Source organism: Cariama cristata, unplaced genomic scaffold (genome assembly GCF_000690535.1).
Source record: "Cariama cristata isolate BGI_N322 unplaced genomic scaffold, ASM69053v1 scaffold21850, whole genome shotgun sequence".
In the NCBI taxonomy this organism is placed as follows: Eukaryota; Metazoa; Chordata; class Aves; order Cariamiformes; family Cariamidae; genus Cariama; species Cariama cristata.
The window spans coordinates 110,297-123,278 of NW_009595685.1; the positions used below are offsets into that span (position 1 = coordinate 110,297).

General features: G+C 54.2%; 1 protein-coding gene across 1 annotated transcript in view; it reads left to right on the forward strand.

Annotated features, from left to right (window-relative positions):
* Positions 1 to 12,442, forward strand: part of SLC6A7 (solute carrier family 6 (neurotransmitter transporter), member 7) — a 13,366-nt gene extending 924 nt beyond the window's left edge. The window contains exons 2-14 of the mRNA XM_009703077.1: positions 4,792 to 4,972; positions 5,681 to 5,812; positions 6,390 to 6,624; positions 7,153 to 7,291; positions 7,599 to 7,733; positions 8,421 to 8,524; positions 9,110 to 9,234; positions 9,609 to 9,721; positions 9,803 to 9,934; positions 10,292 to 10,391; positions 10,764 to 10,864; positions 11,082 to 11,249; positions 12,224 to 12,442. Coding sequence (XP_009701379.1) covers positions 4,792 to 4,972; positions 5,681 to 5,812; positions 6,390 to 6,624; positions 7,153 to 7,291; positions 7,599 to 7,733; positions 8,421 to 8,524; positions 9,110 to 9,234; positions 9,609 to 9,721; positions 9,803 to 9,934; positions 10,292 to 10,391; positions 10,764 to 10,864; positions 11,082 to 11,249; positions 12,224 to 12,442 — 1,884 coding nt within the window. The remainder of the gene's footprint in view (positions 1 to 4,791; positions 4,973 to 5,680; positions 5,813 to 6,389; positions 6,625 to 7,152; positions 7,292 to 7,598; positions 7,734 to 8,420; positions 8,525 to 9,109; positions 9,235 to 9,608; positions 9,722 to 9,802; positions 9,935 to 10,291; positions 10,392 to 10,763; positions 10,865 to 11,081; positions 11,250 to 12,223) is intronic.
* Positions 12,443 to 12,982: the final 540 nt, after the last annotated feature.

Below are 12,982 nucleotides of genomic sequence, written 5' to 3' on the forward strand. Positions count from 1 at the left end.
CATCCCGGGCATGACCCAGAGCTGTGAGCCCCTTTGGCTCTGCTCTCTGCCAAACCGTGCCCATTAACCACAGGGAAGGGTGATGCCAACCTGTGCCAACCTTCAGATGAATGAAAACCCAGGGGAGTTTCATCCCTGCCAGGAAATTCCTAGGATATTGGGACATGACGTAAAAGAGCTGGCAGTGGCCTGGTGAAAGCCAGCAGCTGTCTGATGGCCCTGGCAGCCTCAGGGCTGCCTACCGTGCTCCGCTGTTGCTTGGAGGCATCATCTGGCTCTTCCCTCTCCTCCTCTTTCCTACAAATTGTTTTTTCCCGATGACTTTGTGACTGCAAGATCCATTAAAAGTTGTCTTTGTCCCTTCCAAATGCTTTTTGAGATACTTGAATTTCTCTGCTGCTGTGATCCTATTTAACATTTATTCAGGAATTCGTTTAGCCCCACAGCGATCCTCTGGAATGGAAAACAGATGTCTCCGGAGTTATTTTCCCCATTCCCAATGCTCCTCAGGGCCCTGCTGGCCTTCATTACCCCAAAATGCTCTTGCTGAGCTCCAGATGGAGAACCTGGTGTTCGCAGCCACCTAGTACATTGGGACCACCATGCCCAATGCCGACATCGGGCTTGTCCAGAGCTGGCCGCAGCCGATGGAGGAGTTTGCATGGCCCCGGCCACAGCACGTGCCCCAGCACCCCAACAACCTCCTCTCCCTCTCAATATGTTCCACTTCCCATCGGTGAGCCGGGAGTTTTAAGCTTTCTCACCAGCCATGTTTTAGACATATGAAAATTCCTCTTTAATAGAGAAGATCTTTCTCAGGCTCTAAGGATTTCAGGTTGGCTTTTGCATAGTAGTATTTCCAGAAGAGCTGCGTGGATGTTTTTTATTTGTTTGATTATTTGCTTTGGGGGCTATTCAGTAGAAATAGACTAAAGCCCACAAAGGACAGTGATGGGAGCCAGGATTTGGGCTGCTCCTCCCCATACCCAGCCAGGCTGCCAAGCAGCATCGTCCTGCCTGAGCCATTGCCCTTCTCTACCTGCCACAAACTGCCTCAAACCTCCCCTGCTCCTTCCCCAGGGTTTTTGGATGAAAGACCATAAGCATTTACAGCTGTGCATGCTCCCTGCGCTCTGGACATCACTGTAATGAGTTTGCTTCAGCCTCAGCAATCTCCAGCCCCCAAACCCCCTGTGCTGGCTCCAGCATCGCTTGCTCCCTCTCCTTGCATGTGCTGTGATCCTGGGTTGGGGGAAACCAGAGTCAGTGCAGCCCTTCAAGGGGTTCTTCCACATCATAAGGATGCTTTATTTACTTCACTTTCTAAGCAGTATTACATTGGAATTAATTTTTATGCTGGTTTTTTTATTTCTTTCGAAGAGATTAACAACCAATCCAAACTAATCTGAAGTGACTCACACTTTACACACTGTGCTCGCACACGGCTCGGATCCACAGGGGAGAAATCTGGCGTCGGGTGGCATTTCTCCCAAACAAAGGTTGTGGTCAACGCACAGAACACTGACAAAATAACCCCACAATGCCAGTCTGAATGGAAACAAAATAGGATGAAAAAGTAATTTTAATCTGGCTGGTTTTTCATGGATACAGCTGAGTTTTGCACTGGTTTGAGTAAATTGGTTTACAGAAAATAATTAGCATAGGGCAATTTCCTGATGGAAGCCAGCTCTTATCTTGGTAGAGACTAAAGTGCTTTTTCTTCTCAATGACCTTTGCTTTGCTGGCTTCTTTGGGAGCATCTTCTGGTGAATAATGGAAAGTGATGCTGTGTTCAAAGAGGACGTGGTTGCCAAGGGAGCTGTTAGTCCCCGTCTGTTTATAACCGCGAGACGGGAGCCCGGTTTGAAAGATCACAGTTGATGGTGGAACGCACTAGAGCGATATTGTAGCACTAGAGCACTTCAGCTGCTACTGAAAAAGAAAATTCCTGTTATGACAAAGGCTGAAAGGGAGCATTAATTCTAAAAAAAGGGCTGGAGTTGAGCCGGTGTGTGAGATTTTCAGCAGCCTGTAGCAGAGAGGTGTGCATCTGTCGGCTATTTGGGACAAAGATGGGCTGGAATACTTAAATACTGCATTTTGCAATTCATTTTGAGTCAGGTAAATAGGGCAAGTTTTCTGTGATGTCTACGGAAAGGCTGTGATTTGGGCTATTTTTGGGTGTCGCAGTCATGGAGCAGCCTCTGCATGTGTTTTCCAGCAGCATCCCTGGCCCTTACCTCCCCAGCCTGCCCGGTGGGGACCGCAATGTCACCATCCTTGGGGTCTATCCAACTCCTGAGCAGTCTCTGCTTTCTGCTCTGGCATCCCAAATTTAAACTGCAGAGCTCCAGCTAAAGATATTAATAAGGGGGGCAGTCATCACCGAGACATAGGTGACAAACTGCATCCCATGGCTTTTGAAAAGGGTGACTGGGATGGAGACCGGGCCATGTACAGCTTGGAAAAGGTCTCATTAGTTCCTTTCTTTTCTTTTTGTTGTTTCTGTGTTGATTTCCATGTTACATCTGATGGATGGCACCTGCATTTCATCAGGTCATGCGGCTTCACTGGTGCCCTCTTGCAGCTGTTTAGGATTCAGGCAGAGGTCCAGGAATTAGGTGAGAGGATTAAATGATCACCCAGCATCCCTGCTTGCTGTTTTTCTGTGATGCAAACTGGGAAAGCGAGAGGTCTCCAGGCAGTGTGATGGACTGGGAAGAATTTTTTGGGGGAAGACCAAACAGTGATGGTCCCACAGCTCCTGTCCCCACCTGGCAGAGACCTTTGTGAATACAGGTTTGAGCGGCTGAAACTTTCAGGAGGGATATTGCAGAGCAATTTGTCCATCACCCGCAAACAGAGGTTGCTGCAGGTGATGCCTGCTGTGTGTGCTGGGTTAATTAGCAGGCATGGCCATGGTTTGGAGAAGTTGCTAAGCCGGAGAGCTGTATTAAATAGCTGCAAGAGGGCTGCCAGGTAGCAATAGTTTTATAGCAACAGCATTATATTTGGGTCACATTTTGACTCTTCAGCCTGTGTTTCTGAAGCTTTTTCTTCTGGCCTTTGCTTTGTGATGGTGGTATCCAGCAGGGATGGGCTTTTAATGGTGGCGTTTAGTGTAGCAATGCCTTTGCTCGGGCTGTGCATTTTAGGTTGGCTTTGGGAAGAGTTTGGCCCAGCTTGTCTTTCTCTCGAGGGGTTTGCATGCTGGGTGGGGATGGGTTCACATCCGTGTTTGATGCCTTTGGGCTGTGAGCAGTACATGTGAGGTGCTGGAGGAGTGGGGTGCACCCTGCGAAGGGTGGGAGCCTGCCGCCATCACCATCGGCATCCAGCTCCTTGTCTTCATGGGAACTGGCAGCAAGAGCATCCAGTGGTCCAGCTGGACAGGAAGAGGAGGAGGAAGAGGAGAGGAGATGGCTGCCACATTCCCCTTCGGGTTGCGGCAGGGCAGTGCTGGGCTCTGCTCGCCAGCCAGCTCTGATCTCCCGAGGGATGGAGGTCTGCTGCGGGCTCTGAGCATATGTGCACAATGGTGCAGGGAAACCCACAACTCCTCCTGGCTGATCCCTCCAAATCCAGGCCCCTCTCCCTCAACAACATCCCATGGGCTTGTTCCCTATGATCTGTGAAGTCAGGGACACAGAGATGGCTGGTTTTTTTCTTTTGAGAGCCCAAGAAGAAGGGAAGGTTCCCAAATGGGTTTCTCCTGCCCTGGTCTTGATGCCTTTTCAGCAGGGACCCCAGCATCCTTCTGCCTCTGTTCCTCAATACCAGCCAAACCCAATATACTCCCTGGCAGGGGCACAGCAATGCAGAGAGGCAGGATCCTCATCCCATCCCTTTTTGCTTCCCAGTCTTGCCGAGGGGATATCGGTGATGGGATCTCACCTGGCAGCTGCCGGCTGAGGCTTTCAGCTTTGGTGACTGCCGGTGGGACGGGAGCCAGTGGGGATGCCTTTCCCACTCTCCCAAGGTCGGGAGGCTAGGGAAGCTCATACAGACCAAACATCTCACTGCAGACCTGATGTAAACACACATGTAAACACCAAGCACCCCTCTGCCCTCAGAGTGCAGCACCCCAACCTAAATGTATTGCAGGACTCACACCTCTTTCTTGCAGAGCTGAGGCACTTGGAGAGGAAGGGAATGGGTTAATCCCCTGCCTGCTGAAGAGCTGCCTGTGCCTCACTGATCCAGGGCAGATTAGGAAATCTGGAAGGAGCTCTGTCAGCAGGGACAACTCAGAGCACATCACTAAATCCCCGCAGTGTAGGTTTTCGGCGGTTGAAAAAGCATGAAAAACACACAGAGCATTTAATGGCAACCAAGTGTCCAGCATGGCAGGGGCACGTGGGGCTGGGGTGTTGTGCTCCTGGGCATGGCGTGGTGGTTCTTCCCCTGCTGTCCTCACATCTATGTTCTGCAGGAGATGGAGAAAATTTATCATGGTTCCTTGGAAGGATTTCTTGGGATACTGGGGTTGCAAGATGGGTCCTGGCCTCCCAGGGTGAACTAGGGCCATCCTGCCTTTCACAGGGGGGCTCTGGCCATGTGGGATCACATTTATTCCCTTGCCTTGCTCAGTAGGACGTTGGCTGGGGTGGTGCACAGAGAACTGCTGGGACGGCATGTCCCCAAGGGACAAGTGTCAGTGCTGTGACTTGGGGTCACACATTCACACCCAAACTCTCAGCACTCCTTCCCTCTCTCCCACTCTTCATCCCCTGTCTTTATTCCTTCTGCAACCCCTGGCTTCCCTCTCCCATGCCCTGCTCTCTTGCTCAGCCGGTGACCCCAGATCTCCTGGTGAGCCCCAGCAGCCAGGACGGGGACCTGGGCTCCGAGTGCCCGGAAGACAGAGGGAACTGGACGGGGCAGCTGGATTTCCTCCTCTCCTGCATCGGATACTGTGTGGGCCTTGGAAACGTCTGGAGGTTCCCCTACAGGGCTTACACTAATGGAGGAGGTACTTGGGCATCCTTTGGAGGAACCATGTCTCCCCCTCACTGAGCTGGCATGGTGGGACGTGTCTCTCAAGAGATGCCCCTTCCTCGTCTCGGGGCTGGGAAGTAGCATTTGTTGTTGTGGGGTGAAGCTTCCTCCTGTCCCCCACGCTTGCTGTAGGGCATTAACCACCTGTACCCATGTGTGGAAGGGAGTCACCAGCCCACCTCTGCACTCGTAGCCCTGGAGACATCTCCAGCTCCATGGTGGACTAAGTACCACCTGAGCATCCCTCTTGGTTTCCAATAGCTTCTTGGCCTGGTGTCCTCCAGGACTCAGCAGGGTCAGCAAATGCTTCCCAGGTATCGAAGGAGGGGGGCAAGCCTTTTGCAATGCAAGAGCCCGGTGTGATGGTGCAAAGTGCCCAGCTTGTTCAACTACTCCCAGAGTAATTGCTTGTCACATGCAATAATAACTGGAGAATTTCATGGTGTTTGTCTAAGATTCAAGGAGAAAAGAGAATCAGGGCAAGGGGGGGAAACACAGCACCAGGTGAAGCACAGCCCCTTCCTCTTGCAGTAATGGTGAGCTGCTGCCCCTTGCTGTCTTCCAGATTTTGGTGTAGATCCCTCAGGGCCACAGATGTTGAAGAAACTTTATTCCCTGTCATAGATAGGCTTTAGGTCTTTGCTCTGTGTTATTTTTAGGGTTTTTTTCTTGCTTCTTGCAGGAGCTTTCTTGGTTCCTTACTTCATCATGCTAGCCATCTGTGGGATCCCCATCTTCTTCATGGAGCTGTCACTTGGCCAGTTCTCTAGCCTGGGGCCGCTCGCCGTCTGGAAGATAAGCCCTCTCTTTAAAGGTGCGTGAGTGAAATCCAGAACCTCTGTGGGGCCGCTGGAAAAGCTGCTTGATGAGGACATGGACCGGCAGCAGCATCCCATGATCCTCAAATCTCTTGTTAGAATCAAAGGTTAAGTCCTAGGGGAAGGTGGAGCAAGCTGGACTTCTGGGTTACCTGTTTTAGTAGCCACAAGATATGTATGAGATCTATCAGTCTCTGGAGGCTCTGGATATCATGACCAGCTCTAGAAATTGTATGAAAATCATTAAGCCAGCTAGTGTACAAAATACAGCATCAAAGCTAAGCAATGACTGTTAAAGACAAAGGTAAGAATAAAGTGTTCAAAAAAAGGTCAAATCAAATACTTTTACTCTCAACATTAAGTTGGAGTAAAATTATCTGTATGATGCAATAGATCATCAATTCAGAGAAGGCATGTCCAGAGGGTATAATGGCAATAAAAGGCTCCCCCCACCAGGTGAACCTCTGACTGGTTAAACATTTGACTGCTGAGATCCAGTGTCTGACCCTGGTTTTGGATGTGCTCTGCTCCGGAGAGATGGCTTACTCCTTCTTTACCCTCTCCTTCCTCCAGGCATTGGCATGGGCACGATCCTCATCGTCTCCTTGGTGGCCATTTACTACAATATGATCATTGCTTACGTTCTCTTCTACCTCTTTGCATCCCTCACAAGCGACTTGCCCTGGCAACACTGCGGCAACTGGTGGAACACCGACCTGTGCCTGGACCACCACGTCATCAAGGCGGGGAACACCACCTTCCCCGTCAACATCACCAACACCGTCAGCCCCAGCGAGGAGTACTGGAGGTAAAGAGGTCAGCCCAACCTGCCTGTGGGGACATGGTTGGCACCCGACCAGGGAGAGCATGGGGATGGGATGAGGGGTGAAGGGTCTGTGCTGCACATCTCGTGGCATGGTGGGAACTCAGGGTTGGTGTTGTGGGTGCCGTGGTGGGCTCTTGTGGTCAGCTGCGGGTGATATCTCAGTTTAGCCATTGGGATCATGTCGCTGGGATGTGGGAGGTGTCCATGATCTAGTGCTACTTTGCTGGCCTGGAGATATGTTAGACTGAAATTCATCCCACGCCTGGACCAGCTGGGTGTTTGCTCTCAAGCCACCAGGCGTCCTCTCTGCGCTCTTTAATGCATGGTGAAGTCACACAAGCTTCTCCCCTTTCCCTGGCAAAGAGCTTCCAGCAGCTTGTTGCTTTCATTGCCGGGAGTTTTGACAAGGTTATTTTTTGCAGCAGAGTCATTGCTAGGTTCAGAGAGGGCCTCTGGAAAAAGGCAGGGGGTGCCCGTGGCTGCTCACTAGCCGTTCTGCTTTCTCCCTAGCCGGTACGTCCTGCACATCCAAGGGAGCTCTGGGATCGGGGATCCCGGGAGGATCCGCTGGAACTTGTGTCTGTGCCTCCTCCTTTCTTGGACTATCGTCTACCTGTGCATCCTAAAGGGAGTCAAATCCTCTGGCAAGGTAAGGGCTGGACAGTCTCTTTTGCAGGGATCTACAGCGATGCTTACGAGTGCCTGCCATTCTCTGCACATCTGGGAAAGTGAGACCCATAAACAGCATCAGCTGGACACAGGCCACTTCGGGGATGGTTTGCACACCCAGACGCGGGCAGGGCTGACACCCCTAGCCGTGCTACATCCCGAGGCACCCAGCACGGCAGCGTGATGCCGGGCGATGCAGTGTCCCACCCTGAGGACAGGGCTGGGGGGGTAGCACTCGTGCTGTGCTCTCGCTCTCGGTTCTCCCAGCTGGCTCTGCTCCTCCGCAGGTCGTGTACTTCACTGCCACCTTCCCGTACCTCATCCTGGTGATGCTGCTCATTCGTGGCGTGACTCTGGAGGGGGCCTGGAAGGGGATCCGGTTTTACCTCACACCCCAGTTTGATCACTTACTGTCTTCCAAGGTGAGCAGGAGCTTGTGCAATTTGTTCAAGACACAAAAATGAACCTTCTCCTGCCACCTCCTGCATGGAACAGAGGCGGTTCCCTTATTCAGATGCCTTCCCTGGCCACCCTCTGACCTAAAGTCCTCTCTCTTGGTTGCTCCTAGACCAAGAGTATTTGCCTTTCGGCAGCCTGTCTTTGCTCCACACCTTGTCTATACCACTCTTCCCACCTGGCCCAGCCCCATTTCTGGCTCCCCGTGCAGGGGATGGAGTGCTCACCACCTCCCCTGCGTAGGAGGACCGTGGGCAGGATGAGCCCAGCCCCTGTGATGGGCTCGGGGGTGGCGATGGGTACCCGTGGTGGATTTGGCTGTTCTGTTTTTCTCAAGCGATCTCAGCCTGCGGAGCAGGGAGTTTCCTTGGGTCAGCAGTGTTGGTAGCAGAGACCACCCAGTTTTACAAGGGCACTTAACGCCGTGCTGGGCTGGCTTTAAAACACTCTTGTTAGCCCTTCCTCTAGCCCGCTGACCCACTACCGGTGGTGAGCGTGTTAGCAAGGAAAGGCAAAGACCCCATGGGCTTTGTGTGCCTGGAGGACTGGAGAAGATGTGTCGGGGGCTTTGGGGAAGCATATTTCCAACTCCCTTTTCCTCAGAAGGAGGTTTCCAAACCCCTTCTCTCCTCAGACCTGCTTCCTTCCCCCAGGTGTGGATCGAGGCAGCCCTGCAGATTTTCTACTCCCTTGGGGTAGGCTTTGGGGGCCTCCTCACCTTCGCCTCGTACAACACCTTCCATCAGAATATCTACAGGTGGGAGCCAGCTGCTGTCTCATAAAAATCATGGGTTAGGGGAAGCCGTGAAAACCTCAGCTGGTGGGTTGAAGGCCCAGCAGAAGCACACGGTGCAGCACGTAGTCACCCAGCGCTGCTCCTTGCCCAGGCACCTTACAGACACCTGGCAGCTTGTGCAGACTCGAGAGGGACAGAGGGACCTGTGGGAGAAAATTCTCCTAAGCATCAAGGCACAGCACCTGGCTGAGAAGTTTTGGGCTGTAGGTGCTGAAGGCTGAGGATATTTGAAGCTAGAGCTATGCATGTTTGTCCTGTTCCCAGCATCTGTTGCAGGTCACCAACAGAGAGGGGAGTCTGAGTGTTGGATATTTGGGCTGATGCCCTCCACAGAGGAAGGAAAGCCTGGGAGGAACCCCACAAAATGACCCATGCCGTTAGATATACACTCCTTTTGACCCTGGAAAGCACATGCCAAGAGAGGCCCTGTAGGAGAATCACACTGGGTCACCCAACTGTGGCACCTGGGACTGGCAGTGTCTCTGTGCACTGGGGTGGGGTGGGAAGGAGTGGGCATGTTCAGAGCATCTTCTTTCTCCTCTATAGGGACACCTTCATAGTGACCCTGGGCAATGCCATCACCAGCATTCTGGCAGGGTTTGCCATCTTCTCCGTTTTGGGATACATGTCTCAGGAGCTTGGGGTCCCTGTTAACCAGGTGGCAAAAGCAGGTGAGGCCAAACGAAGATCCTTTCTCCTTCACCCTCTGCCTGGGTGCACTGAGGAGCATCCCTTCCAGGATGGAAGGCATCAGCCTGAGGGATGAAGCTGCTCAGCTGGCCAGGGGGAGGGAAGGGGGGAAACCAGTTCCTACCATGCAAACGTTGAGCAACACCAAGTGATGTCTAATAAAAGTCTGAGCAAGGAGCAGGCTGGTTCTCCTGCACCCCTCCACCCTTTACTGCAGGACCCCTCCTGCCCATCTTGCAAGAGCCCTGGCAGGTCCCCGCTGCGGTGCCGCTCTGCTGGACTCTCCTCTCCTCCATCCCCCCCATCCTCAGCACTATCACCCCCTTTTCACCCTGCTGTCCTTTGTCTCCCCTAGGTCCTGGCCTGGCTTTTGTGGTGTACCCCCAGGCCATGACAATGCTCCCCCTTTCTCCATTCTGGTCTTTCCTGTTCTTCTTCATGCTGTTAACCTTGGGCCTGGACAGTCAGGTAAGGACAGAGCCCACCGAGTCAGCCGTGGTGCCCAGGCAGCCCGGGCACTCAGGGGACCCTCTTCTCCTTTGCATGCAGTTTGCCTTTATGGAGACCATCGTTACGGCAGTGACAGACGAATTTCCCTACTACCTGCGGCCAAAGAAAGCTTCGTTCTCGGCCATCATCTGCATCGCCCTCTTCCTGATGGGGCTCATCCTCACAACAGAGGTAAGGGTGTGGGGCTGGATGTGTTGTGGGGGCTGACTAGGGCCTCATGTTAGGGAGAGCTTAGGGCAGGGGCCAAGTTTGCAGAGACACCTATATCCATATCACCTAACAAGGTGGAAGAGAGACAATTGATGAGCTTGGGCTTCCTGGGGATGTGAGGTCCAAGGGGAGCTTTATTCCTGTCCCTGCACGAACCCCAGAAGGAGAGTGATGCCCCCTGAGGGTGTCTGACCACTGCCTTCCCCAGTGCCCACAAAGGGGCTAAGGGGATGTGTCCCTAAAACCTGGAGGATACGGGTGGGAGTTCATTGGGACGATGGTCCTGGAGATGCTGGCCACTGTGCTTTTCCTCCTCAGGGTGGGATGTACTGGCTGGTTCTACTGGATGACTACAGTGCTGGCTTTGGTCTCATGGTGGTGGTGATCACTACCTGCCTCGTGGTGACACGTGTCTATGGTAAGGGTGTCTGTCCCAGCAGGGGCATGGGGAAAGGTGGGCTGTCTGTATGAAGGGAAGGATTTAGAGGGAGCGGTAGGGGAGTCAGTAGCCTCACAATGGAGAATGAAACACCTCTGCTCCCACTACTTGTTTCTTCTTGGCCGTCACGGGATTCTCCTCGCTAGAGATACTTGGGGTGCTGAGCCTGGTCCCTCAGACAGCACCAGCTGGGCCCCCTTTCCTGCGTCTCCCAGCTGGGAGGGGAGACACTTCTTTGCTGTAGAAGACACTAACCACGGCTTTTAATCAGTGCAGGGCAGCCTGGTACAGGCACCTGGCTCTGGGGGAGGGATCACAGCTTCTGAGTCCCTCTCCTTCTCGCTCCTCCAGGCATGAAGAGGTTCTGCCGAGATATCCACATGATGCTGGGCTTCAAACCCGGGCCCTACTTCAGAGCCTGCTGGATGGTCCTGTCCCCGGCAACAATGATGGTAACTGCTCAGCTTGAGGTGCTGGATGGTGCTAGAGAGCCGCAGTAGTGCCAGCATCCCTGGGCGACCTCCCATTGTGACAAATTGCTCTGATGGCATCTCCTGCTCCAGGGACCATTCTGGTTCTTCTGGGAAGTCTCCATCATCTCCAGTCCTTTTTTGAGCATGAGACCTTCAGAGGTCTCTGGGCTGACTTCACTTTCTTCCCATTCCGCAGGCTCTGCTGGTGTACAACATTGTCAAGTACCAGCCCTCCGAGTACGGCAGCTACCGCTTCCCCGCCTGGGCTGAGGTCTTGGGCATCCTCATGGGAGTCCTCTCCTGCCTGATGATTCCCATGGGCATGGTGGTGGCTGTGCTCCAAGAAGAAGGGACGCTGTGGGAGGTAGGAGGTGCTGGGGCCCAGTGTTGCTGAGGAGCACCCCAGAAATGTGCAGGGGTGACTACGAGCCCCTGCCAAGCCCATATCCTCTGGAAATTTCTGCATCCTCTCTCCTGGAGCTGCACGTCCCCATCCCTCCTTGCTGCCCATGGGGTATGAGAGATGGCACATCCCAGAGCATTTCCAGCAATGCCCCTTCCCACGATGCCAAGCAGGCACCAAGTCATGCTGCTTCCCAAGGGCCAGCCCTGTGTTCATCACCCCGACAAAACAAGCCTTGCCCTGTGGGGAAGTACGTTGTCCCTAGCGCGGGATGGGCATGGGCACATGGGACTTTGCACCCATTTTGCAGGGAGCAACAACAGAGCGAGGATGGCAGCAGCCGGACCGTGCAGGCAGGTACAGGCAGCACAGATGGGATCCTTCCACTGAAAGGCTTCGCCCAGGAGCAGGTTATGGAGCTGCTGGCTGCTCCCAGCCCTCCCAGCCCCGGCTGGGCTTTGCTGCTCTCCCCAGGCTGTTAAAAGCAGAGGCAGCAGAGCTTGCTGCCCTCCCCAGGCAGTAACTCACCACCTGGAGCACTTCACTGGCTGCAACCTGGCTTGGCATAGCCGTGGGCATGGTGGCCTGGCCAGGAACCACCTTGGCTGAGGCTAACCCCTTGCCTGGGTGACTCTAACCCCACACCACAGGGCCATAGCCCTACAATAGCCCCTAGCTCCTGCAGACCCTCTCCACCAGCACCCACAGACCATAATACCCCCCCAGCCCACAGCAAGGCATTTACACAGAGCTGCCTTCCCAAAAATCTTCAGGACAAGCTTTTGGCCCCATCTCATCCTCATGGGGGGCTTTTCCAGTCCCTTGGGGCTGGTAGAGCACACAGTGCCCCGGGAGGGGTTGGTGAGCTGCTGGGTGGGGAGCGGAGGGGGTGCTGGTTTGGGGTGCCCGTGCTCCCTCCGCCTGTCTCCTTGCAGCGAGTCCAGCAAGCCAGCCGACCCGCCATGGACTGGGGCCCATCGCTGGAGGAGAACCGGACGGGCATGTACGTGGCAAGCCTGGCCGGCAGCCAGTCCCCCAAGCCGCTGGTGGTCCATATGCGGAAATACGGGGGCATCACCAGCTATGAGAACACGGCCATCGAGGTGGACCGAGAGATGGAGGAGGAAGAGGAAGAGGAGGAATCCGTGATGTGAGGGGACCCAGCGATCCATGGGCTGCGGGTGTGGGGTGGGGGCCTCACCCCCCTCAATTTGCACAGGTTGCACTGCGGCACTTCAGGACAGCTCGGGGTGGTGGGTCTTTTGGGGAGCAGTTGGGAGCTGCTGACCCTGCTGACCTCCTCACCACCGCCCTGGCCCCACCAGGACAGAGCTGCTGCCCATCCCGGTACCCCCAAGGTGTTTCTGTTCAGTGTGGCAAGCTGTGTGACGAGTCTGTGCGTTCGTGTGACCGTGTCTGGTCCAATCGTCCCGGCTGCCCCGCTCCTGCCCTAAGCCCCAGCCCTGCCCTCCCCATGCAGGGATGCTCGGGCTGCAGCAATCTTTGGGCTGCAGGAGGTGGGGAGGCGGAGGAGGTCCTCTGCATTGGCCTGTTCTCTGCTTATGTGTATTTAACTCCAATAACCCACAAACATGTGTAAGAAAGGGCTGTAACATCCTCCATGCCCTGAGACTGGCGTGTGCCGCTGCGCTCGGCTCACACGGAGGTACTCCAGCAAAGCCAGCACAAATCAG